The 23,754-nt window shown below is 31.5% G+C and overlaps 1 protein-coding gene across 22 annotated transcripts in view; it reads left to right on the top strand.

Annotated features, from left to right (window-relative positions):
* Positions 1 to 23,754, top strand: part of LOC139528622 (unconventional myosin-XVIIIa-like) — a 78,983-nt gene that overhangs the window by 50,450 nt on the left and 4,779 nt on the right. For 19 of the 22 annotated variants that reach the window (XM_071324679.1, XM_071324676.1, XM_071324675.1 and 16 more), the window contains 16 exons: positions 169 to 277; positions 1,102 to 1,235; positions 9,795 to 9,949; positions 10,886 to 11,009; positions 11,459 to 11,662; positions 12,400 to 12,510; positions 12,762 to 12,885; positions 14,919 to 15,046; positions 15,816 to 15,929; positions 16,393 to 16,509; positions 17,675 to 17,758; positions 18,250 to 18,387; positions 19,004 to 19,189; positions 19,602 to 19,738; positions 21,529 to 21,674; positions 22,745 to 22,774. In XM_071324679.1, coding sequence (XP_071180780.1) covers positions 169 to 277; positions 1,102 to 1,235; positions 9,795 to 9,949; positions 10,886 to 11,009; positions 11,459 to 11,662; positions 12,400 to 12,510; positions 12,762 to 12,885; positions 14,919 to 15,046; positions 15,816 to 15,929; positions 16,393 to 16,509; positions 17,675 to 17,758; positions 18,250 to 18,387; positions 19,004 to 19,189; positions 19,602 to 19,738; positions 21,529 to 21,674; positions 22,745 to 22,764 — 2,031 coding nt within the window. In that variant the 3' untranslated portion in view covers positions 22,765 to 22,774. Of the gene's footprint in view, positions 1 to 168; positions 278 to 1,101; positions 1,236 to 9,794; positions 9,950 to 10,885; positions 11,010 to 11,458; positions 11,663 to 12,399; positions 12,511 to 12,761; positions 12,886 to 14,918; positions 15,047 to 15,815; positions 15,930 to 16,392; positions 16,510 to 17,674; positions 17,759 to 18,249; positions 18,388 to 19,003; positions 19,190 to 19,601; positions 19,739 to 21,528; positions 21,675 to 22,176; positions 22,191 to 22,744; positions 22,775 to 23,754 lie in introns of all 22 variants that reach the window. The other 3 variants (XM_071324671.1, XM_071324670.1, XM_071324678.1) reach the window with 3 other exon arrangements.

Genomic DNA, 23,754 nt, shown 5'->3' with positions numbered 1-23,754 from the left:
AACTGTCTCTATTCAAGTTCTTTCAGTTAAAAGTAAATTACATTCAGTTTACAATTTAACAGTTACTTAGTGGATTTTTGTTTAAACAAAAAAAGATTTTATTTTTCTCAAATAAACAGTAGACTTTGCTTATCTTAATTTGACCCATGAATATTTCATAAATTTTAGGGAAAATATAATGCCTTGAAGAGACAAGCTGAGAAGATAGAGATGGAGTTAACACAAGTACATCTCTGGCAGGCTGAGGCTTTAGATTTCAATGACGAGGATGCTGATGGTAGGTGGATATAGTTTTTAAAAAAATATGTAGACATTTTACACACTAACACGTGACTAAAATGGATGCAGAAAGTAGCATCATATTAGGCATATATCATTGTCTTTGTAGACAAAGTTGGCTTCTTATGATTATGATTGATTGTTATTTAAGAGATAGCTGTATTGTATTTTAAGCTTGGCCTTCGTAAAAAGTAGATTGTACCTATCATCACATAGGGAAGCTAGGTAACGGATTTGAGACTATGATATCAAGCTTTACAAAGCTCAAGCTTAAAATACAATACAGATATCTCCATTCTTAAGCCGCATATTGAAAAAAAATCAATTTAATAAATATTTTAGCTTGAAAATGCCATATATGAAAAAGTGGTTTCAAATTGATACATCTTACACAACCAACATGACACAGGTTTTACTTCTTGTCATATTTCTTTACTCCAGATACCCTTTGGGTCACATGATTTTGAAATTTGAGTGATGATTCATGAAAGTAATGAGGATAAAGTAAAAATCTGTGTGAATTTAAATTTTTCAAAACATCTAAATTCTTGCTGATGTCTTCTATGTTAGCATAGTAGATGGTAAAAATTTCTTCCGTTTTTGCTGTTAAATATTTATGGACATTCAAATAATATATGATTTAAGGGACATAATTTGTTGAAATTTGCATCAAGTACAGTATAACGGTACCAGTATAACTGGCATTTTTAATGGTATTGAGTCTTGAGAATTGTTTTTAACCTATATTTTGAAGAAGTAGAACAACATGAAAATAAAAGATGTGTAAATAAAATGAATTAAATAGACTGTTGTTAATTTTAGGAAATGATTCTGTATACAAGGACAGATATGAGAGAGTTTTAAGAGAACTTGATATTACCAAGAAACGTCTCCAGAAACAACATGAGGAGGAGTTAGAAACAGAACAACACTCTAAAAAAGCAGTAGAGAAAAGGGTAGGTTACGTTTCTATCTATAATGTATTTTTGAACAGTGAAGCTGTTGTGTCTAAGGATTTTCATTTTGCAGTGAACAGTAAACACATATTGTTCAAGTTGAAGTTGAAGTTGAATAATGTATAAATAAGTAACCCAGTTTTCTAGTTATTTGATGCTGTGAATAATAGACAAATGATATGATTTGATGTATAGGTTATTTGAAAAGAAAAGAAAAAACAAAATGCCATAAAGTAGATTCAAAAAATGTTTAGGTTGTTATTTTTGTTATTAGAATATGAACAGAGGACAAATGGTGCTCTAAATTTATTACCAGCAGCGCCTAAGACAAAAACACGTCTAGAAGCCACTTGCATTTCTGTTCTTCAATTTTTTTTTGGTTTAAGAAAAGGGAATGATTTAATATTTGATCTACAGTTTGATAATGTTGAGTTTAGCAGGCTTTAAGTATTAACACAATTTTTACAACTGCTGTGTAGCCACATTCAGTTTGAAATTCTACAACAAAGAACATTTTAGTTAAAAATCTTGCTTCAAAGGAAATGGTTTTATATTTGGCCTGCAGCTTGATTATGTTGAGTTGTAACAAGTTAGCATTTTTATACCCCTGCTTTAAAAAAGGGGGGGTATACTGTTTTACCTCTGTCTGTCCTTCCGTCAGTCCGTCAGTCAGTCCGTCCGTCCCATGAAAATTTTTCCTCGCATTTTTCTCAGGAACTACAATACAAGGATTTCTGAAATTTGGTTTCAGGGTTTATCTAAGTCAGCTATACCATGTGATGTGTTTTCAGATTGATCACTTGACAACTTCCTGTTTACCGAACACTTGTATGATTTTACACATGATAGCCAAGTTGAAAATTTTCGTCACATTTTTCTCAGGAACTACAATACAAGGATTTCTGAAATTTGGTTTCAGGATTTATATAAGTCAGCTATACCGTGTGATGCGTTTTCAGATTCATCACTCGACAACTTCCTGTTTACCGAACACTTGCATATTTTTACACTATTAATATTATCCACTTGCGGCGGGGGTATCATCAGAGAGCAGTAGCTCGCAGTTTCACTTGTTGCATCTGCTTTGTAGCCAATTTCTGTTTGGTGATACTTATTCTCAGAACTCTATGCAAAGTGTCTACATAGAGTATCCAATATTATAATGATGTTGATATTATTTGAGAACCACTGACCTTCAGTGAGAATACTGCCAATCCTAGTCAATTAAGGCTGGAGCCAAACTTTGAATTACTTTTATAGACTATAAAAACTTTTCTACTGCTGTTACCAAATCACAAAGTATGTTCATTAAAAGAAAGAGTTCAAAGTAAAGCCTGGAAAATTTTGCTTACAATTGAACATAAAGAATAGTTTATATTCAATTGTCATCAAAGAAATTGTTGTTATTCTGAATATATTGTTCTTGGTGATTGAAAAAATCAGTTAAATGAATACTATACAAATAGTTGAAGATGATTATATTTCTGAATATCTTGTCTTGAAACCAGCATTCATAAAGTACAAAAATATTTATCTAGTCAGATTTTCAACATTTCCATTGTTATTGTTTTTCAAGTTTTCTGATTGAAAAGTGAATTTCTACTTCTTTTTTTTAGTAATTTTCGGTTCCTTTTAAAAGGTTAAAACCAGTTTCATTTAGAAAATCTGTAAGTTTTAATTACCAAGTTTCATCAGTTGAACATTGCAAAGTCTCCCAATTTAGAATATTATAGCAGTTTTGACAATACATGTATTAGTTTTCTATTTTAGTCTTCTCTAGAAACAGATGTAAATGATTGACATAGTTATGTGACTTAAAACGTGTGTTATAGATCATAAATCACACATCTACATGTATGTGTACTTGTGTAACTCATAAATAAATGTATATTATTTCCGGTGTCATGTTCATTGGTTGACCTCCTGACCTTCTTACAAGTTGAATTAACTTCATTGAACATCTTGATGAACAGACAACTGAAACAAGCAGCCCCACAAATGGTGATAGTCTGTAGAATTTAGAATAATTATTTAGTCTTTGTTTGTTGTTCCTGAACAGGCATGAAATATTTGCCCCTGGAAGTTAAGCAACCAACAATCAATCAATTAATCTTTGTAAATAGGCACTTAATTTTAAAGTCTCATGTCAGTTTTCATTCCCTTTCATATGAGAATTCCCAAAAAAAAAATGCAAAATGTTAGTTGAATTGTAATTTCAACAAATCGTTACACAAGGAAGCTGTTCTGCAGTATGCTGTCGTTACACAAGAAAGCTGTTATACAGTATGCTGTCGTTTTGTTCTTGTATTGGAAAGTAGATTTATATTGATTGGTTTGGATTTTGACAATTAAGTGAAGGCTTATTGTCTTTCGTAGATAAGTTCACAAAGGAGAGTTTTTGGTGTGCTGTTTCTGTTGGTGGTGGCAAAAATTTGTAAGATTTGATTAAGAGGAAGCCCTATTGATAAGTCAATGATATTTAAGTTATTGTGGACCCACTAATAGTAAGTCATTGTGGACCCACTAATAGTAAGTCATTGTGGACCCACTAATAGTAAGTCATTCATATTTGGTTTGAAGTTAAAAAGAAGCTGGAACACTTCATTTCCATGGAGATTATTGTTAGTTATGGTCTATTGGCTTTAAAACACCTTATGGTAAGTCATTGATATTTGGTCTGTAGTAGTAACAGCAATAGCACATTTCATATCCTTGGAGATAATATGGCATAAAACCAATAGAGGCGAGAAACATCTCTGCATTAACAGTTCATTCTAGGTATGCTTTGAAGTCCCCCCCCCCTTTCCTCCCCCTGGTAAATAATAAGGAAATTCAATATCATAAGAATTCTTGTACTTAATATGTATTTCATTTGATATGCCAATGGTTTACATTAGTGATATCTCAGTGGTTGCAATAGTATTGGAGAGTCCCTTGGAAATGTTAATAATTTGGAAAATTAGTTTTGTAAGCACTCTTGCATCAACATTTAATAACTCATGGAATTATATGAAATGTATGTCCAAGTTTTACAAGAGTATCTTGGATAAGTTTCAATATCAATTTATTTTTAAAAACGTTGTAAACCCTTAAAAATTTCATTTTTATGAAAAAGTCCAGTACACTAGCATTAGACATTGGCTGCGTAATATAAATAGAGGGTGTTTAAATATTTTTATTTTCAGTTTTGTATAATGCAAACAACTTTTCAAAAATGATTTTTACAGATCTTTTTATTGTATTTGAATGCAATATTGATTATAAGCTATTTGAAAAGCAAAAGCAAATATTTGTTAACCTTTTTCTATTATATCTGTTTGAGTATAAGATAAAACTAAAATTATGTAGTTAGCTGTGATCAGCTGTTTTTCTTGACATTAAATTTTCTGCTGTTTGTAATATTACATAAAACACTGGTAATTCGTGTATCATACCTGTAATATACCTGTATGATAGGTAATTAATTAGCCAGGGGTGATGATACTAGGCAATTATTTATACCATTGGACAGCTTAATTATATGTTATGTAACGATTTGTTACAAGAAATAAGGTGTTTGGTCAATAAGTCGAGATAAAGAAAACATTTTTTAAATCTAAAAATAGTTTAACTTTCAGAGTGAAGTTTATGACTTAAAAATGGTTAGCTTCTCTGCATGATTTCTGTGCGTTTTTCTGTGTGATGTAATGGCTACATCCTTCAGTTACAATTCTTCCCTATTGAGGGCCTCAGTATAGGTTAATTACCCACCTATAATGATGTTGGATTCATGTGATTATACTCTAACTGACCTTAAAATGAAGACGGAACAAATTATAATCAAACCATCTAAGGTAAAAAAAACTTATTTAAAAAATTTATGTACGGGGTAGATTATTTTTAAACTTTGAATTAATTTTTTTTGTGTTAAATTCTGTTGAAAATTATCTGAAAATTTCACTTTTGATCAGTAGGAAAAGGGTTGATTCCCCTTATCAATAAGCTAGATCATTTTATAGTGAGATTCTAATAGCACTTTTGTCCATGGAATATAAAATTGCAAAATCTTAAAATGAAAAAAATTTGCAAACTTTTTTGCATTGTAAATTTCAACAGAAATATTTGTTTTTAAGTAAATATTGAATCATTGAAAATGATAATTAGTGATAATTAGTTTTGTTATTGAGTTTGATATGCAGTATAAGATTATGAAATAATGTATCAATTAAACATGAAATAATGGCATTATATTGAGGGAGGAAAAATGGTGGTCCCATTATCATTATAAAAAAATTGTAACTAAAAGTTACAGAAAATTCATTTTTAAGGACCAAGAAATTATGAAAGAGGAACATTATTTACTTAATTTGTGATGCATATCTGATAGTTTCATAATAGAGGAAATGTTATATTACAAGAGATTTTTAAAAGTGAGTTTGCTGGACGTATGTTATAGTGATTAGGAGATAATTAAAACACATGTTAAAGTCTGTGTTAACATGGAGGGCAGATGTTTGGTGAATGTTTATACCTATCTATCATAAAAAATTTCTCTGGCTTGAGGGTTAAAGTTGTGTTTGTTATGATATTGATGCATTTAGGCTAATGTCTCATAGGAACTGATTCAACCTTCACCTGTGGTGTTGAAAACTAATACTTGCATTTAAATTATTTTGACTTATAAATCTATGAAAAGATTTTTTTTCATATGTAGAAAAGTGTCTAATAATGGCAGGTTTCGAGATCTAGGATTTTGAAAAGGGGGAACCTGCCATCAAGGCTACATTCGTTAGGAGTAGGACTTGTAAAAAGTCTATGCATGAACTATATGTGTAACACCATAAGGTTTGACCCTGGTCCTCACATTTACTTTTAATGTCTTATTCAGAAAAAATACACTTTGCCTTATTTTGAATAACAGCATTAATATTGTTTAATAAAGAATGATAGCATGGTATTATTGCCTTCTGTTTTTAATTGATTATTGACATTGAAATATTAGCCTTGATCTGTTGATGTTAAATGTGGGATTTTTACTTTAGAATTTTGAATCTCAAAATATGATAACGTCCAGTAAATCCAGATAATTTTTTGTCAGATATGTTCTGCTAATTTGCATTTTAAGAACATTTTATGAAAGATTTCATCATACAATTTTAGAAATGAATGTATTGAGAATAAAACAAAAGTAAAAAATTATGTTAAAAAACAATTTCAATACCAGAAGATAATTGGAAGGTTTTCATCAGTGTTTAGAAGTATAACTTATTACTTAGCTCTAAGGATTTCTGTTTTATTTATTTGCTGCATGTCAGCTGCTGTTAAACGAAAGTTATCCAGATAATTTAAGATAATAGAAAAATTGAAGAAGAAAAAAATGATTGCGTAATCTCAAGGACAGTTCTGGCTTCTGTAGATAAAAGTGATTAAACGATGTCAGAGCACCTGGCCCTCAGTTTATTATGTTTATAATGAATACACATAATAGAATTCAGAGATTTTAATCTTAATGATTTGATTTATCATGAGTAGAAAAAGAGAAACTTATTATTTTCTATACAATATCATTGGCAATAGTGGCAGATTGAAAAAAATGCAGATTTGTGTATACTTCCCTGTCCTATGGTACATGAAGCTTCTGGAAACCACATTGATCCTATACAGATTTGTGTATACTTCCCTGTCCTATGGTACATGAAGCTTCTGGAAACCACATTGATCCTATACAGATTTGTGTATACTTCCCCTGTCCTATGGTACATGAAGCTTCTGGAAACCACATTGATCCTATACAGATTTGTGTATACTTCCCTGTCCTATGGTACATGAAGCTTCTGGAAACCACATTGATCCTATACAGATTTGTGTATACTTCCCTGTCCTATGGTACATGAAGCTTCTGGAAACCACATTAACCCCTATACAGATTTGTGTATACTTCCCCTGTCCTATGGTACATAAAGCTTCTGGAAACCACATTGATCCTATACAGATTTGTGTATACTTCCCCTGTCCTATGGTACATGAAGCTTCTGGAAACCACATTGATCCTATACAGATTTGTGTATACTTCCCCTGTCCTATAGTACATGAAGCTTCTGGAAACCACATTGACCCCTATACAGATTTGTGTATACTTCCCCTGTCCTATGGTACATGAAGCTTCTGGAAACCACATTGACCCCTATACAGATTTGTGTATACTTCCCCTGTCCTATGGTACATGAAGCTTCTGGAAACCACATTGACCCCTATATACCAAGTACAATAAGAAAAATATTATTCATGTCAGATACTTATTACCTTAACCTCCCATCCAAAAAACAGTGTGGGGAGGGGGATGGGGGATATTGATGAATCTTATTTAAAATGACCAAAAAAATGGGGATGAGTTGCATCATTTTTGTGCTTTTGTTTTAAATTTTGGTTAAGAGACATTTATATTGGCATCATCATACATAAATACTGAGTAGATGATAGTAAGCTTTTAGGGATTATGGATATATGTGTTAGTCACAATATAAATGAATTTGAAAACAGAATTTTAACAGCATGTTTTAGTTTCATGACTTTACAAAAGGAAAAGATAATTAATTCAGTATAGAAAGATCATTTGACCTCATTTATATTTTTTAGTTGAAACCTCATGTTATAAATTTTGAAATGTAATTTGGCACCGAACTTGAGTTCAAATACATTAGAAGTATGTGAAAATCATCAAAAATAATTAGTAAAGTGTTAATCTACCTCTGGCAGGGAAAACACAGCTTTGTAATTAATTGTTTGACGAAATAATAAGATCATCTCTGACATCAGTACGATAAAAGGTTTAAAAGGGGTGTTTCCAATCAAATGGGAAAAAAATATAAAGAGAGAGAAAAATTAAAGAAAAAAAAATATATAAGGATATGTCTGGTACTAGAAAGGATTGTTGTATGATGTCAATGGATGAAGTGTTGCAAAATCTCTGGTCAGATTCCCAAATAATGGTAAGTATAAAGATAAGAAGATGTGGTACGATTTGCAATGAGACAATTAGTTCAAACGACAAAGAGAGAAGCATTTAAATGTCACTGTATAGACTTAAACATTGAGAAAAATACTGCATAGTCAGCTATAAAAGGCCCAATATGCAAAATGTAAAACAATTCAAACTAACTGCATAATTTATTCTATTGAAGTCCTATTTCAATTCCCCATGTTGTACTGTAATTTCATAAATTTTTGCCATGTTTTTATAATTGGCCATAATAGGTTTCGGCAAAACAAAAAAAAGTGAATTTCAAATTTTGATAACATTATTTGTATGCAGTACCGGTATATCATGTGATTGCAATAATTAATTCAGCATGTGTGTCCATTGTTCAACAATACCTTCAATAAATGCACATGATAATTTCTCAATTTACAGTATTTGAAAAACTTTGGGAGAATACTGCTAATATTATACCCCATACAGAGCTTCTCTTTTTTTTTGAAAGAATAGAGTAATAAAACAAAATTTCAGAAAAAGCACTAGATTGTGTTAAGAGGAATAGCTAATTTTTAAAGAGAATGGCAAAAACTGAATTCAAATATTGATATATAGATTTCAAAACAACCAAAGGATTTATTTCTGTTTGATAAATTCTAGAATCTTGAATTTTTGCATTTATTATCTTGGTATAAGATTTCTCTAATGCAAGTGCATAAAATGTATCATTAAGTAGCAATTAATGGTTTAGCTACCTAAATTATAAAGGTGCGTTTGATTGGCCTATTTGATTCACCTGCTGACCATTTGGTTTGTGTCAGATGTGGATTTGTATACAGCAATGTTAAATATGAGGAATAAATTGTGAAGATGATTTAAAGATGGTAAAAACTTTGTTTATATTACTGTAAATAAATGAGTTCAAGGTGATTAGATGCGCTTTTAATTAAACCTGCAAGTTTATGGATACTGATGGTTTTGAAATATAAGAAAGTTTTTATAAGTGTTTTTTTAAGCATTTAGATGAAATGTTGGATGTTAATGAGATGTCAAGACCAAAACTTCTAAGTCAAGTAAGAAGAATTTAAGCTTTTCTTAAATAGGATTTCTATAATAGTATGACATGCATTTTAGTTTTGAAGCACTTAATTTTATTACTCCCTGGAACATTGATATATTAATGGATACCTGGAATTCACTTTTCTCTTGCTGCATTTAAATCTTCATCTTATTGTATTGAATTTCATAATATGTAGAATACGAAGAGATGAAAATTGCAGAGAAATGTGAATCTATCTTAATGATTCAATGCAAAATGCTGAGTCAATATTCCAAAAGTATATTGAGTGGATATTATATGAGACATATTTAACAATATGTTGTTTATCAAATTTTGTTAAACTGGTAAGAACAGATTTGAATGAATACAGAATTAAAAAAATTCTTATAAAACACCTTTGCAACAAAAAAGATAAAGCTGTTAAATGTCAGGTAGTATGAGGAGACTCCAGTGACTGGTCATCATTTTTGGTATTTTTAAGTTATACTGAAGACAATATGCTGTTTATTTCACTTTATACTCAGTCTTCAAAATTATTTCTTTACAGCTCCATGATGCAATTGAGGATGGAGAAGATCAGAGAAGACTTTTGGCTGCCTCTAAAAAGAAGGCTTCACGACTGGCGGCAGAGATGCAGGACACCAAACTACATCTAGAGGAACAAATGACAAGAAACAACGAACTAGAGAGGAAACAGAGGAGGTCAGATATTAGGGGATGTATATAGATATAAGAAGATGTGGTATGAGTGCCAATGAGACAACTCTCCATTTAAGTCACAATTGCGGCCTTCAAGACAGAACAAATTGCTCATATTGAACAAGCTATAAAGGGCCACAAAAAGGACTAGTGTAAATCCATTCAAACAGGAAATATATAAATGATTTTCATATGCATTTTCCCGTACAATTTCTATGTCACTATTGAATGCTTATGTTAAAACATTACAGTAAAAATACAATGTTCAATGATGTTATTTAAACTGATTGACTACAGACTACAGGTCAGCCTGTGCAACTCATTCATAAAAAACAACTCAAGATTGATCTGTGGGATAAAAGAGGGAAAGTGAAGATTTTGTGGTTTGATTCCCACAGTAGAGTCTGGCTAAATCGTGAAGGAATAGAACTTACTCTGAAAAAATAAAATAAAATAAAACTGAAAATAACAAGCCACCAAACATAGTACTGTTACAAACCTTATTTTCACAGATAATTGCTTCACCTATTGTCCTTCAAAGCCAACTTTTCTGTGAATTATTTTCAGTTTTCTTAGTTTTTTCGAAAAAGAAAAGGAAAGATTTTTTTTTACATTTTTAACATGTTTATATGTGCAGTATATGAAGAATCCGTTGTAATGAGATGAATAAAGGCAGTAATAGTATACAGCTGTTCAATAACCATAAATGGATTTAACTGAAACAAATCCTGAACACAAACCATAACCATAGTAAACATCAACTATTAGGAAAAACAACTGAACAACAGAAATACCGAACTGCTACAAAAACGAACGCCAACATACATAGAACCTGACTATTATCTTCTTATATCTATTGGATAACAACTGGTTGAAATGAATACAATCAAACTGAAATGCACATTTCCTGTTAAATTTAAAAATTACTTTTACTTTTAGGTTCGACTCTGAATTGTCCAAGATTCAGGAGGAAGTGAAGAGTGAAAAAAGTATGAGAGAAAGATTACAGAGGGAGAAAGATGAATTCATGTCCAAGAACTTTACATTAGACCAAGAGCTCACAGTATGTTTAGTTGCAGTTAAATTAATGAAATACAGCTATTGTAATGTGCGTTACAATTACAAAAATGGATATGCTTCAAATGTTAAAGCTAGATAGAACAGTATCTTGTTATACGGTTTAGTAGTAAGATGTTCAAATTTATATCCTCAATTTATTTGAAGGCTATTTATTTATCCAAGGTCTTTTTTGTTGAAATTGAAGATTACTTACTATTTCTTGAACCAACAAACCAGGTTATCATAATACAGCCATATTTTCTTGATTGTTAAACTAATTCTTCCACTGAGATATGAGGTTTAATGTTTTCACATCGTAAGACTGGCTTTTCTCAGTCATAAGATTAGGATTACGGTAATTTCGTTATTTGCATTTTTTACATCTTTTATTAAAATTACAAACCTTTTTCACAGTCTTGCTCTTAAAAACTCTAATTTTAATATTTTATATAGAGATTGAAAGGAGATTTAGAATCTATAACAGAAAAGGCTGATCGTTTAGATAGAGAGATGATTGACGTCACATTAGCTGGCTCTTTGTCCGGTGGTAATGAAGTTATGTCCCTTAAGAAAGCTAAGAATGATTTGGATGCCAAGTGCAAAGACCAGGAGGAAGAATTGGATGAACAAGCTGGACAAATACAACAGTTAGAACAGGTTGGTATTTTTAGATTATAGAAATTAGTAGAATACTGACTAGGGTCCTTGGTCATTAAAATTAATTTGATATACAGAGTACAAATTTGTTCTTGAAACACCAAATCTAGTTTATTGATTGGTTGATTTCTAAGTCTGAGTATGACAATCATACTCCAGATTTTATGTCGGGAAGGCCAGAAATGTATGTAGCATTCTACAATTAATACAGGATACAATTTGGTAGGAGTGCCAATGAGACAACTCTCCATCCAAGTCACAATTTGTAAAAGTAAACCGTTAAAGGCCAAAGTACGGTCTTTAACGCGGAACCTTGGCTCACACCACACAGCAAGCTATAAAGTGCCCCAAAAATGACGAGTGTAAAACCATTCAAACATGAAAACCAATGGTCTAATCTATGTAAAAAATGAGAAACACTTATAAACCACACCAACAAATAGCAACTACTGAACATCAGATTCCTGACTTAGGAAGTTTATTTTTATAGATTGAGAACATTTTAGTTTCCTATATTTAATTTTGTCCTTTTGCAAAAGTCTGTATGTATAGCCTATAGAAAAAGTATACTTTGTGGAATGTTTAAATTGGTGCACAAATTCCATGAACATTGATATCTCACTAAAATATGAATACACAATATCATATAAAATCCAGAGCTAAACATATATGTTTCTAGAAAGTCAGTTATCATTTAAATAAAAGTCAGCATTCATCTGTGAATGTTTTATATCTAGACTAAGATTCGACTAGAAATGAATTATGAAAGAACGAGACAACAACATCAGAAGGAATTGGAGGAGAAAGAGGAAGAGATGGAAGAAATGAGATATGCCACTCAGAAAAAGGTAAATATACAATTCAGGATTACCCACTTTCATTTCAGCCAGGAAAATAATGTTCTTTATATAACTTTCCTTTGGTAAACAAATTTTAAAACACTTTTAATGTGTTGTTAATCTACTGTTTGAATTGAACTCAAATATTAAGTTTGATTTTTTCCATGTCAAATATCTCAGATAAGCACATCTTATAGATTTTAAATATCATGTTTTCATCTTGAAGAGGTCATATTTTATGATTATCTGTATTTTGGTAGGTAAAACATTACGAAAGTCAATTGGAAGAGGAATATGATGAAAAGAAGAAATTAATGCAAGAGAAGAAAGAACTGGAGAGACAGATACAGGAGCTAGGAGCAGTAACCAACAATAGAGATAGAGGTAAGGGGATGTAACTCTGTAACAATAGAGATAGAGGTAAGGGGATGTAACTCTGTCAACAATAGAGATAGAGGTAAGGGGATGTAACTCTGTCAACAATAGAGATAGAGGTAAGGGGATGTAACTCTGTCAACAATAGAGATAGAGGTAAGGGGATGTAACTCTGTAACAGAAGGCAGGAGCAGTAACCAACAATAGAGATAGAGGTAAGGGGATGTAACTCTGTCAACAATTGAGATAGAGGTAAGGGGATGTAACTCTGTCAACAATAGAGATAGAGGTAAGGGGATGTAACTCTGTAACAGAAGGCAGGAGCAGTAACCAACAATAGAGATAGAGGTAAGGGGATGTAACTCTGTCAACAATAGAGATAGAGGTAAGGGGATGTAACTCTGTAACAGAAGGCAGGAGCAGTAACCAACAATAGAGATAGAGGTAAGGGGATGTAACTCTGTAACAGAAGGCAGGAGCAGTAACCAACAATAGAGATAGAGGTAAGGGGATGTAACTCTGTAACAGAAGGCAGGAGCAGTAACCAACAATAGAGATAGAGGTAAGGGGATGTAACTCTGTCAACAATAGAGATAGAGGTAAGGGGATGTAACTCTGTAACAGAAGGCAGGAGCAGTAACCAACAATAGAGATAGAGGTAAGGGGATGTAACTCTGTAACAGAAGGCAGAGCAGTAACCAACAATAGAGATAGAGGTAAGGGGATGTAACTCTGTAACAGAAGGCAGGAGCAGTAACCAACAATAGAGATAGAGGTAAGGGGATGTAACTCTGTCAACAATAGAGATAGAGGTAAGGGGATGTAACTCTGTAACAGAAGGCAGGAGCAGTAACCAACAATAGAGATAGAGGTAAGGGGATGTAACTCTGTAACAGAAGGCAGGAGCAGTAACCAACAATAGAGATAGAGGTAAGGGGATGTAACTCTGTAACAGAAGGCAGGAGCAGTAACCAACAATAGAGATAGAGGTAAGGGGATGTAACTCTGTCAACAATAGAGATAGAGGTAAGGGGATGTAACTCTGTCAACAATAGAGATAGAGGTAAGGGGATGTAACTCTGTAACAGAAGGCAGGAGCAGTAACCAACAATAGAGATAGAGGTAAGGGGATGTAACTCTGTCAACAATTGAGATAGAGGTAAGCGGATGTAACTCTGTAACAGAAGGCAGGAGCAGTAACCAACAATAGAGATAGAGGTAAGGGGATGTAACTCTGTCAACAATAGAGATAGAGGTAAGGGGATGTAACTCTGTCAACAATAGAGATAGAGGTAAGGGGATGTAACTCTGTAACAGAAGGCAGGAGCAGTAACCAACAATAGAGATAGAGGTAAGGGGATGTAACTCTGTAACAGAAGGCAGGAGCAGTAACCAACAATAGAGATAGAGGTAAGGGGATGTAACTCTGTAACAGAAGGCAGGAGCAGTAACCAACAATAGAGATAGAGGTAAGGGGATGTAACTCTGTAACAGAAGGTAGGAGATTCACAAATTCGTTGAAGAGTAGAAAATAACCCATGAAATACTGTAAACCAACTATTTTTCGCGAATACTTTATTTCGCGTTTTACTCTTTTTAAATTACTTCACGGCTTTTTAATTTTGCGATTTTCTTATTTACTTGGTGAAATTTAATAAGACATGATCGGAGTTTTACACATTTGCAACGATTTATATTCGCGTTATTTTTCTTCTCACGAAAGTCACGAAAATAAGTTGGTTTACAGTATTAGAAATTTATTATGATGATTTGATAATTTAATATACAATTTAAAAAAGAAAAGTTTTCAAATAATACCTAGTAATCATGGTAATGAAATGCTTTTTTTTTGCTGCTGGACTTCAAACAACAGTTCATCGTCATCTATAATTTAAAGTGAATTCAATTTGAAAACTGTAAGAATTTATGAATGGACTTGTGAACTTGTGAAATTTATTTTTATCATATATATGTCATAACAAATATAACTTGTTTTGCTGAAACAAGGATTGTTCACTATAATACACAATTTTTTGATACAGAAAGTGAAAAGAGAATAAGAAGAGATCTAAGGAAAACCAAAGCTTTACTAAAGGATGCTGAGATAGTGATACAGAAACAGACAGGAGCAGAAGGAATGAAAGCTACAATACGACAACTTAGAAATACTGTAAGTTTTTTACATTTTCTTTTCAAGACCAACAGACAGTGTATTAGCCATAGACTTAATTACAATAGTTCAAATGTCTCATAGCCATGTTTTGAAATTAATATTTTTACATATCTTTTTTTCCGAATTAAGACTTGATTAGATAAATTGAAATGATATGTAAAATATCCTAATATGAAGTCCTTATTATACTTTGTGAAGAAAGTCATGCTTTAATTAACAAAAAATATTTTTGAGACATGCACAAACTTACTGTTTATATTCTTGTTATTTTCATTGTTATTCTAATAAAATATATTCTTTTTAGCAGCTTACTCAAACTTTTATTATATATTGTTGATCATACAACATATATTTACCCTGCTTTTAGTTTGTAAACTTATTAAATATGATAATGTAATGTTAAGACTACACAGGGGAAAAAAACGAGAATAGCCAAACATTTTTAAAGTGTTTTCGTACGCTTTGACCTTCAAAATACTGTATTTGTCCTATTAGAACTGGAATACTTCCTTCATGTCATGTTCTATGCATTGTTCAACTATATTTTATACCTCACTACCACTTAGTGTAAAATACTGACAAATAAAAGCCTACCCATGTTAAAATAAGCATAGAGCATAACATGAAGGAATGATTTCTTAATTTCAAAAATATTATTTCTTCCTGAATAAACTAGATGTAAAAGCATTGAAATTCATCCATACGAAAAATATATCATTATCTGAATGTATAAAATTATGATGAAATGTTGACAATTTCATTACAGTTAGATGACAAGGAATTTGCTTGTTCTGCTGCTGTTAAAGCCAAGAAATCAATGGAACTAGAGATTGAAGACCTTCAACAACAACTGGATGACATCTCTAAAGCTAAAACAGAGGTAACTACTTAAGGGGGTCTCTATATTAATGTTTTCTTTTTTCTTCTTTTTTGTTGTTGTAAAAGGACTGATTTATGGGTATAGTGGCGACATTTTTAGATACCAGATCACCAAAGGAAAAAGATTTATGCTTATAAAAAATTATAGGTTTTGCCTCTTATTTTAAATGAGAACAGGTTCTAATGACTTAACACTCATGTTGTTTTAGTTATTTCTAGATGTGAAAAATATTGTGATAGTTGTGGGTTTGCTACCCTTAAATTCCCAGTTTCAGTTTTCTATATTTCTTGTTACAAAGGATATTAGATTGTTAAGATAAATACACAGGAGTAGGTGTTAGACACCATGCCCATGTCCTAGGCAGGCTATAAAAGAATAACTTGTAATGCTCAAGGTAGTTTAGGAAAGTTATCAATAATCACATAGAAAACTTTCAATTACAAAATTTTATTTTCATTTTCAGGCTGAAAGTAAGAGTTTAGGATTAATGAGAGAGAAGGCAGAATTACAGAGTCAAGTGGAGGAGAATGAGGAAGACTTAAATGATGTGATGAGGAAATACAAAGCTGTAGTACAACAGGTATATACTGTTCATTGTAATTTTATTTACCACCTTTTCACCTTTGTTTGGACATTTTAATCAAGACACAATCAATCTTGAATCTTTGTAGGTTTATACTGTAATTTTCATGAGCAATTTATTTGTTACAACTACTTGTTGCGATTAGAAAAATTATGAGAATATAAATCATCCCAAATATGTAAAACTTGGATCATCCATTATTTAACTACATCAAGCAAATTTGAAAATCATGTATTGGGCTAGTAAGAGCTTAATGTGAAATATAGAATCCGCCAAAATAAGTTGATTTTTACAGTATTCGATCTTTAAACAGATTAACTACCTTCTTTGCAAACCATGAAGGAAGGTTTTTGTAATTGCTCAGCTTCTTGTTTTTGTCAAACGTTTTAAAGGAGTAGGTTCGGTTCGATAAGGCCCTCTTTTTTACCTCAAATTTCAAATTAGGATTTTGTGACCAATATCACAAGGAATCATAGCTAATACATTGACTAGATAGGAAATTAATAAGCCTTTTTGTTGAAAATCTACGTTCCTGCGTTCTATTGATGACGTCACAAACAGTACTCATTTTCATTTTCCCTGAAAAATCAATGAAAATTTGTAAATTTTACATTGATTATTGGACAGGAAACAGAGAGCAAACGTCAACAAGAAAGATCTTTGAACATGATTTTTTTAAAGACATTGTACATGTTTAAGTTGAATATTTAGTTTGTCGACGCCTGCACTCTATGTTTCCTGGTCCTTAATTTGGTTGAAATCCGGCAAATTTGTTAATCTCTTATTTTTACCTATTACCTATTGGATGTAGTAATAAATGCTTTAGAATAAAACTTTAACACAAATAGTTCTATTTTACTTTCTCACATGTCTTTTTGGCAACTTGAAACATATTTTATCTTGAAACATTTAATTTTATAATCGGTGCCAAATAAGGCCCTTACTGAACTTACTCCTTTCAATCAATCTAACTGAGTATGGCAGGATTAGACCTGATCTATGTCTTGTTACTTAATCACAATCAATTTAACCAATTTTTTGTGTGAACCTTTCTCATTAAATATAATGCTTCAACTGACATAAGATCATTTCTCTATAGAAGGAAGAAAAAAATGATAAAACAAGATAACACACTTAACCTTGTGTTGATGTATATTTTCAGCAATCTGTAGACCAGATTACCATGGCAGATAATCTCAAACAGATAGAAGAACTTACAAATGAAAAAGATAAATACAGATCAGAGGTAGGTCTTATATAGAAGGATGGCCATGTATGTCTATATATTTTAAGAGCAAAAAAACACTATTGAACAATTCTAAATTTTAAGGAAGTAGTGCATTGTTCATAAATCTTATTATGGACAAAGGGAGATAATTTAATTACAATTATGTCTGCATATCTATTTTATCTAAGTCCATGTGAACCCAACCAATCCAGCAAAACCAAAATGGCCACCTTGTTTCAACTTGACAACAACAAAAACATTTAAACGCTCACCAAACACCAATATATCACCCTTCTGTTAATTCTTCACATTTTGATTGACTTTTTGCAAACAACTGAACAGAATGAAACCAACCTTGATACACCTGAGATGGTGAAAGTTTCTTTTTATTTAGATTTGCTTGTTGGCAAGATTTACCTGTGTCATTATATTATAGTATTCTTGATTTATCTCAGCTTATAACTTTGAAGAGTTTTTCTGTTACTATAATTATATATAAATCATTGCAGGTTGATCTTTTACAAACCAGATTAAAAGACTTAGAAGAAAATTATATTGAAAAGACCGTGAAATTACGATTAGAGGGTAGAATTAGGGAGTTAGAAAATAAACTTGAATTAGAAACAACCTCTAAACATCGTATAGAGGTAAGTTGTACAATTATTGTAGCAATATTTCATATATGTCAAAATAGTTTTGAGGTACCCATTAGGAATTTTGTATATGTACTGGCATTTTGAGTGATGCAAAGTTTTTTTTATGCCCCCATCGTAGCAGAGGGAGCATTAAGTTTTACCCTTATCCGTCTGTGCAAACATACATCCTAAAGTTGGTTTCCATTCTCTAACTTAAGTTTGCCTCTACCAAATGTTATGAAACTTAATAACAATGCTTATTACCTCATAACACAGATCAAGTTTGGTGGCTTCACTATTACAGCTCTATAGTAATGCCCCGTTATAAGTGGAAATAATGCTAAACTATAAAAATTTTAGTTTCTGTTCTCTGACTTCAGTTTGCCTTAACCAAATGTAATGAAACCTATACACAATGATTATTACCACATAACACAGATCAAATTTGAATTTTAGTGGGGTCACTTTAACTGAATCAGAGTTATGCCCCTTTATAAATGGAAAAATTGCTGAATTTTGAGTTAGCAGTGGCATCATCTATGTCCCTATGAACACATTCCCCATTTAGTTTAGAAATAGCCTTATTAGGTTACAAATAAGTTTTGAATGTGAACATTGCTTATTTCAGGTTACCCTTAACAGAATAAAAGAGCAAGTAGATAAATTAAGTGAGGAAAGAGATTCTATGAAATTTTCTAAAACTCAAGCGGAAGAAAATCTTAAACGTTCACAAAGACAGTTACGTGAATTGAGAGAAGAATTTTCAGATGTACAAAAGAAAGAATTAGAATGTAGTCATAAAAATACTGAATTAGTAAGTACATGTACCAGAATATAGTCCTAAAAAAAATTGAATTAGAAAGTATTTAACCAAAAAACATAACAGTTAGAATATGGTGGTGAAAATACAGAATTAGTAAGTACTTAAACTTAAATATAGTCACAAAAATACTGAATTAGTACGTACTTAACCAAAAAACAAAATAGTAATGCAGGCATGTACAAAATGGTGCATTCTATCAAGATTTGTAAGACATTGTTTGAAAAATTTAGTGGTAGGTTAGTTTATTTTATGTAGTTTACACCATGACATGTTATAGATCAAGTAAGAATTTCGTTTCATTATAATGTATTTTCATTCAGCACTGGACTATGTATTGCCATGCAATACTCACAGAATGCTTGTTATTTATATTAAATCATTTGTTATATTTTTAACATTTCAGGAAACTAAAATAGTAGAATTAGAAACAGATTACCAACAAAATCATTCGGACCTCAAGTTAGCGTTTAAACGTATTTCTGATCTCCAGGCAGCATTACAAGAAGATATAGATAGTGATGATAGTTTATTATCTGACAGGTATGTAGGAACTGGGTTACCTCCTCTTTAAACGTATTTCTAATCTCAAGGCAGCATTACAAGAAGATAAAGATGGTGACGATAGCCTGTTATCTGACAGGTATGTAGGAACTGGGTTACCTGCCTTTTAAACATATTTCTGATATCCAGGCAGCATTACAAGAAGATATAGATAGTGAAGATAGCTTGTTATCTGACAGGTATGTAGGAACTTGGTTACCTACCTTTTAAACATATTTCTGATCTCCAGGCAGCATTACAAGAAGATATAGATAGTGACATTAGTTTATTATCTGACAGGTATGTAGGAACTTGGTTACCTACCTTTTAAACATATTTCTGATCTCCAGGCAGCATTACAAGAAGATATAGATAGTGGTGATAGCTTATTATCTGACAGGTATGTAGGATTTCAAATTATCTCCCCTCTTTATAAGTCTTATAGAAGAAGGCAATATGGCAAAAAAATACATCTTTCCACAAATATTTCAAAAGTAGATTGTAAGATTTTTTAAAAAGCTTACTATAAGTCACTAATGAATATATTTTAAATATATGGACTTAAAAAGGGAATTTAGCTCAGAATTTTATAAATCTGCATTATGATGTTTTCCCTGTTGAAATTCTATTGACCATTATGGAATGATGTTGTGTTTTATCTAATTCCAAATTCACCTATTTGTCCTAGCATTATTTATTCCTCACAAAGAATGTTTGATTATGCAAATATTACACGTTGTGGATGCATTTTATGTGACTGTGCATTTTGTGTTCTGAATGTGGAACTGTTTCTGGTCGCATGATATCTATCTGATACTGTTTTGAAAGTGTGATGTTTATCTGTTTGACTAATGTCCAACCTTTTTGTCAGAGATTTACAAAAGGAATATATTTTAAAAGGAAAAAATACCGAATAAAGGCCTATATAGTTCACGGTTTTATTTTCCAAAATTGAACAAGGCAGACATGGGTGCAGACTTTAGAGAACAATAAGCAAGGAATAGGAGAAAGAAAATCAATTTTGCGAGGTGGTTTGTTTTCTTTTGATCATGTTCCTAATTAATATTGTAGGGGGAGCTCTTATCATTTTCATTATCATTCGGCTTTTTTTTTATCTAGAGGAAGGTTGTTGTTCTCTCCTGGTACTACCAACTTTCTCAATCAATTAGTAATTGGTCTCAATGATATAGCTATAGAAAGGGACCAACTATCAATTAATCAATCTAACTTATTCAGAGCTTGACCTTACTTTAGAATTAGAATGCCGAGTTAGTCTCATTGAGGATTCTTTTTGGCAAGTTATTGTGATGGAAAAAAAATGATTGATTATTGTTGGCTTAACATCTAGTATTAAATATTTCATGTTTTACGACAAGATGTTTCAAACAAAAAAAGGAATATTTATTAGGAACAGAAATTTAATCATGTTTGAATTGTTTTACAGTTGTGAATTTGGGGCATCTTATAGCACACTATGAGGTACAGGCTTTACTCATAATTGAAGATCGTATGGTGACCTATAGCTGTTCATTTCTGTGTCATTTGGTCTCTTGTCGAGAGTTGTCTTATTGGCAATCATACCCCATTTTCTATTTTATATTTGACAATATGAAGATCAAATATTCTCGAAATTACAAATCATGCAAATTGGTATCCAGGAAAATGAATTAATTCACAGTAGCTCAGTTTCAGTGGTACAAATTCATATAGTAAAAAGGAGCAGCAGCAGTTTCAACTTACTCAACAACAGCCAATTTATTTTAAAGTTAAAATTTACTGTTAATTTTCAGTGATGCAGACTCAGATGATGGATTAGATTTGACCGATCTCCACTTAACTCCACAGAAATCCTATCAATCACCACGAACAACGTCATTATCGTCCACAAGTTCACATGAAGTCACTAGTCCTCGCTTATCTAATTTAGAAGAATCTAGTAAGTCACATGACACATACATAGTTATAATAATCAAAATACATGTTATAGTATGCGATTCATATCAAAATAGCACTCATAAACTCATGTTTATAAACTTTAAGTTAAACTCTAGTATATAGTTTAAGAATTTGGTAGAATTTGTTTCACGGAGATCTTGAATTTCAAAATTTATAAAAGATATATTTTACCACTCAACCAATGGAACCTGTATAACTTCTACAAGTTACTTTCAGAACGAAGTCAAAATAAAAAATATAGTTTATAGGTTATTATATAGCAGGATGCAAATTTCATGTTTGTGGTCCTTAATGCATTTATGGATTGTCAAAAATATCACTTTAATACATGTGTAGCTATATGATCAAAAGGGACATAATAGAAGAGCCATATCACCAAGGCTGACTTTACATGGGGAGTTAGACATTAGTTGATTTCCAAATTAATCATGTAGAATTTAATTATTTTTACAACCGTATAATTTATATTTTTGTTATCACAGTTGAGTGATGTTAAGTAAGTTTTTCAATGACATCTAAAGCTTTCTATTTACAACAGTTAGCAATTCATCTAACCTGTGTGTGATATCTGTTTTTGTTTGAATCCTTATTTTAGTTTTATAGAACCTACATAGCATTAACAAGGAACAAAACTTGTATAATATTCTTGCCTTAGATTTGTATTCTGAATGCCAAAAGCCATGTTAAATTAATGATTTATTTTGCATAAAAATGCTTAGTTATTTTATTTGCATTAAAATGCTTGAAATTATTTCATTTGCATAAAAGTGCTTGAATTTTGTTTTTTGCATAAAATGCATAGCATTTTTTTATTTACATAAAAATGCTTAGAACTATGTAATTTGCATAAAAAATCATAGAATTATTTTATTTGCATAAAAATCCATAGAATTATTTTATTTACTAAGATCTTTATAGTCTTGTTTAGATTGCATGCAAATCTCATCTTAAACATTTGAATTCATTAGACAATAAGACATTTTGTTTCTTACTTTGTGATATTCCAGAATTGGGTATTTGATTGATACATACTATCTTGTAATATTTCAGTATTTGGGATATATGTTTGATAAATTCCAGGTATTTTTTATGGGCAAATTGTATAGGTTTCCTTTAGTTGATATTTATGGTTAGAACATTGCTGCATGCACATTATATACTGGGGTTGTTATGCGTTTTAAATATATATATTATTGTTTTTATCCTGGTTTGGTTTAAATTTTTGAGTAATGGAATCATGTTGATGCACTAATTGTATCCCTGTGTTTTGAGGTTTTTTATGGGGTTTTTTTCAGCTATTGGTTATTTGTTAATAAGAAAATGTTGTTGCAATTCTACATCTCAAAACATAATTAACAATTTTATTTGTCCTCATCAATTTTAATAACCTTAATTTTGTCTCCTTAGAATTTGCTTGAGTCTTGGGGTTGTCTTAACCTATCAGTGATATACTAGGTTTTTAGCTCACCTGGCCTAAAAGGCCATGTGAGCTTTTCTCATCACTTGGCGTCCGTCGTCGTCGTCATCGACGTCGTCGTCGTCGTCTGTCGTCGTTAACAATTTTTCAAACATCTTCTCCTCTGAAACTACTGAATGGATTTGAATGAAACTTTACATGATTGTTCCTTAGTATATCCTGCACAAAATGTGCGCTTCGATTTTTGATCTGTCAAAAAACATGGCCGCCGTTACTTAAAATAGAACATAGGGGTCAAATGCAGTTTTTGGCTTATATCTCAAAAACGAAAGCATTTAGAGCAAATCTGACATGGGGTAAAAATGTTCATTAGGTCAAGATCTATCAGCCCTGAAATTTTCAGATGAATCAAACAAACCATTGTTGGGTTGCTGCCACTTAATTGGTAATTTTAAGGAAATTTTGCAGTTTTTGGTCATTATCTTGAATATTATTATAGATAAAGATAAACTGTAAACAGCAAAAAAGATCAGCAAAGTAAGATCTACAAATAAGTTAATATGACCAAAATTGTCAATTGACCCCTTAAGGGGTTATTGTCCTTTAATGACAATTTTTCACAATTTGTTCATCATATTTGCTA

This window comes from Mytilus edulis, chromosome 6 (genome assembly GCF_963676685.1).
Source record: "Mytilus edulis chromosome 6, xbMytEdul2.2, whole genome shotgun sequence".
Classification (NCBI taxonomy): Eukaryota; Metazoa; Mollusca; class Bivalvia; order Mytilida; family Mytilidae; genus Mytilus; species Mytilus edulis.
The sequence above is the reverse complement of the archived record's forward strand: the minus strand, read 5'-3'. Positions and strand labels throughout refer to the sequence as shown.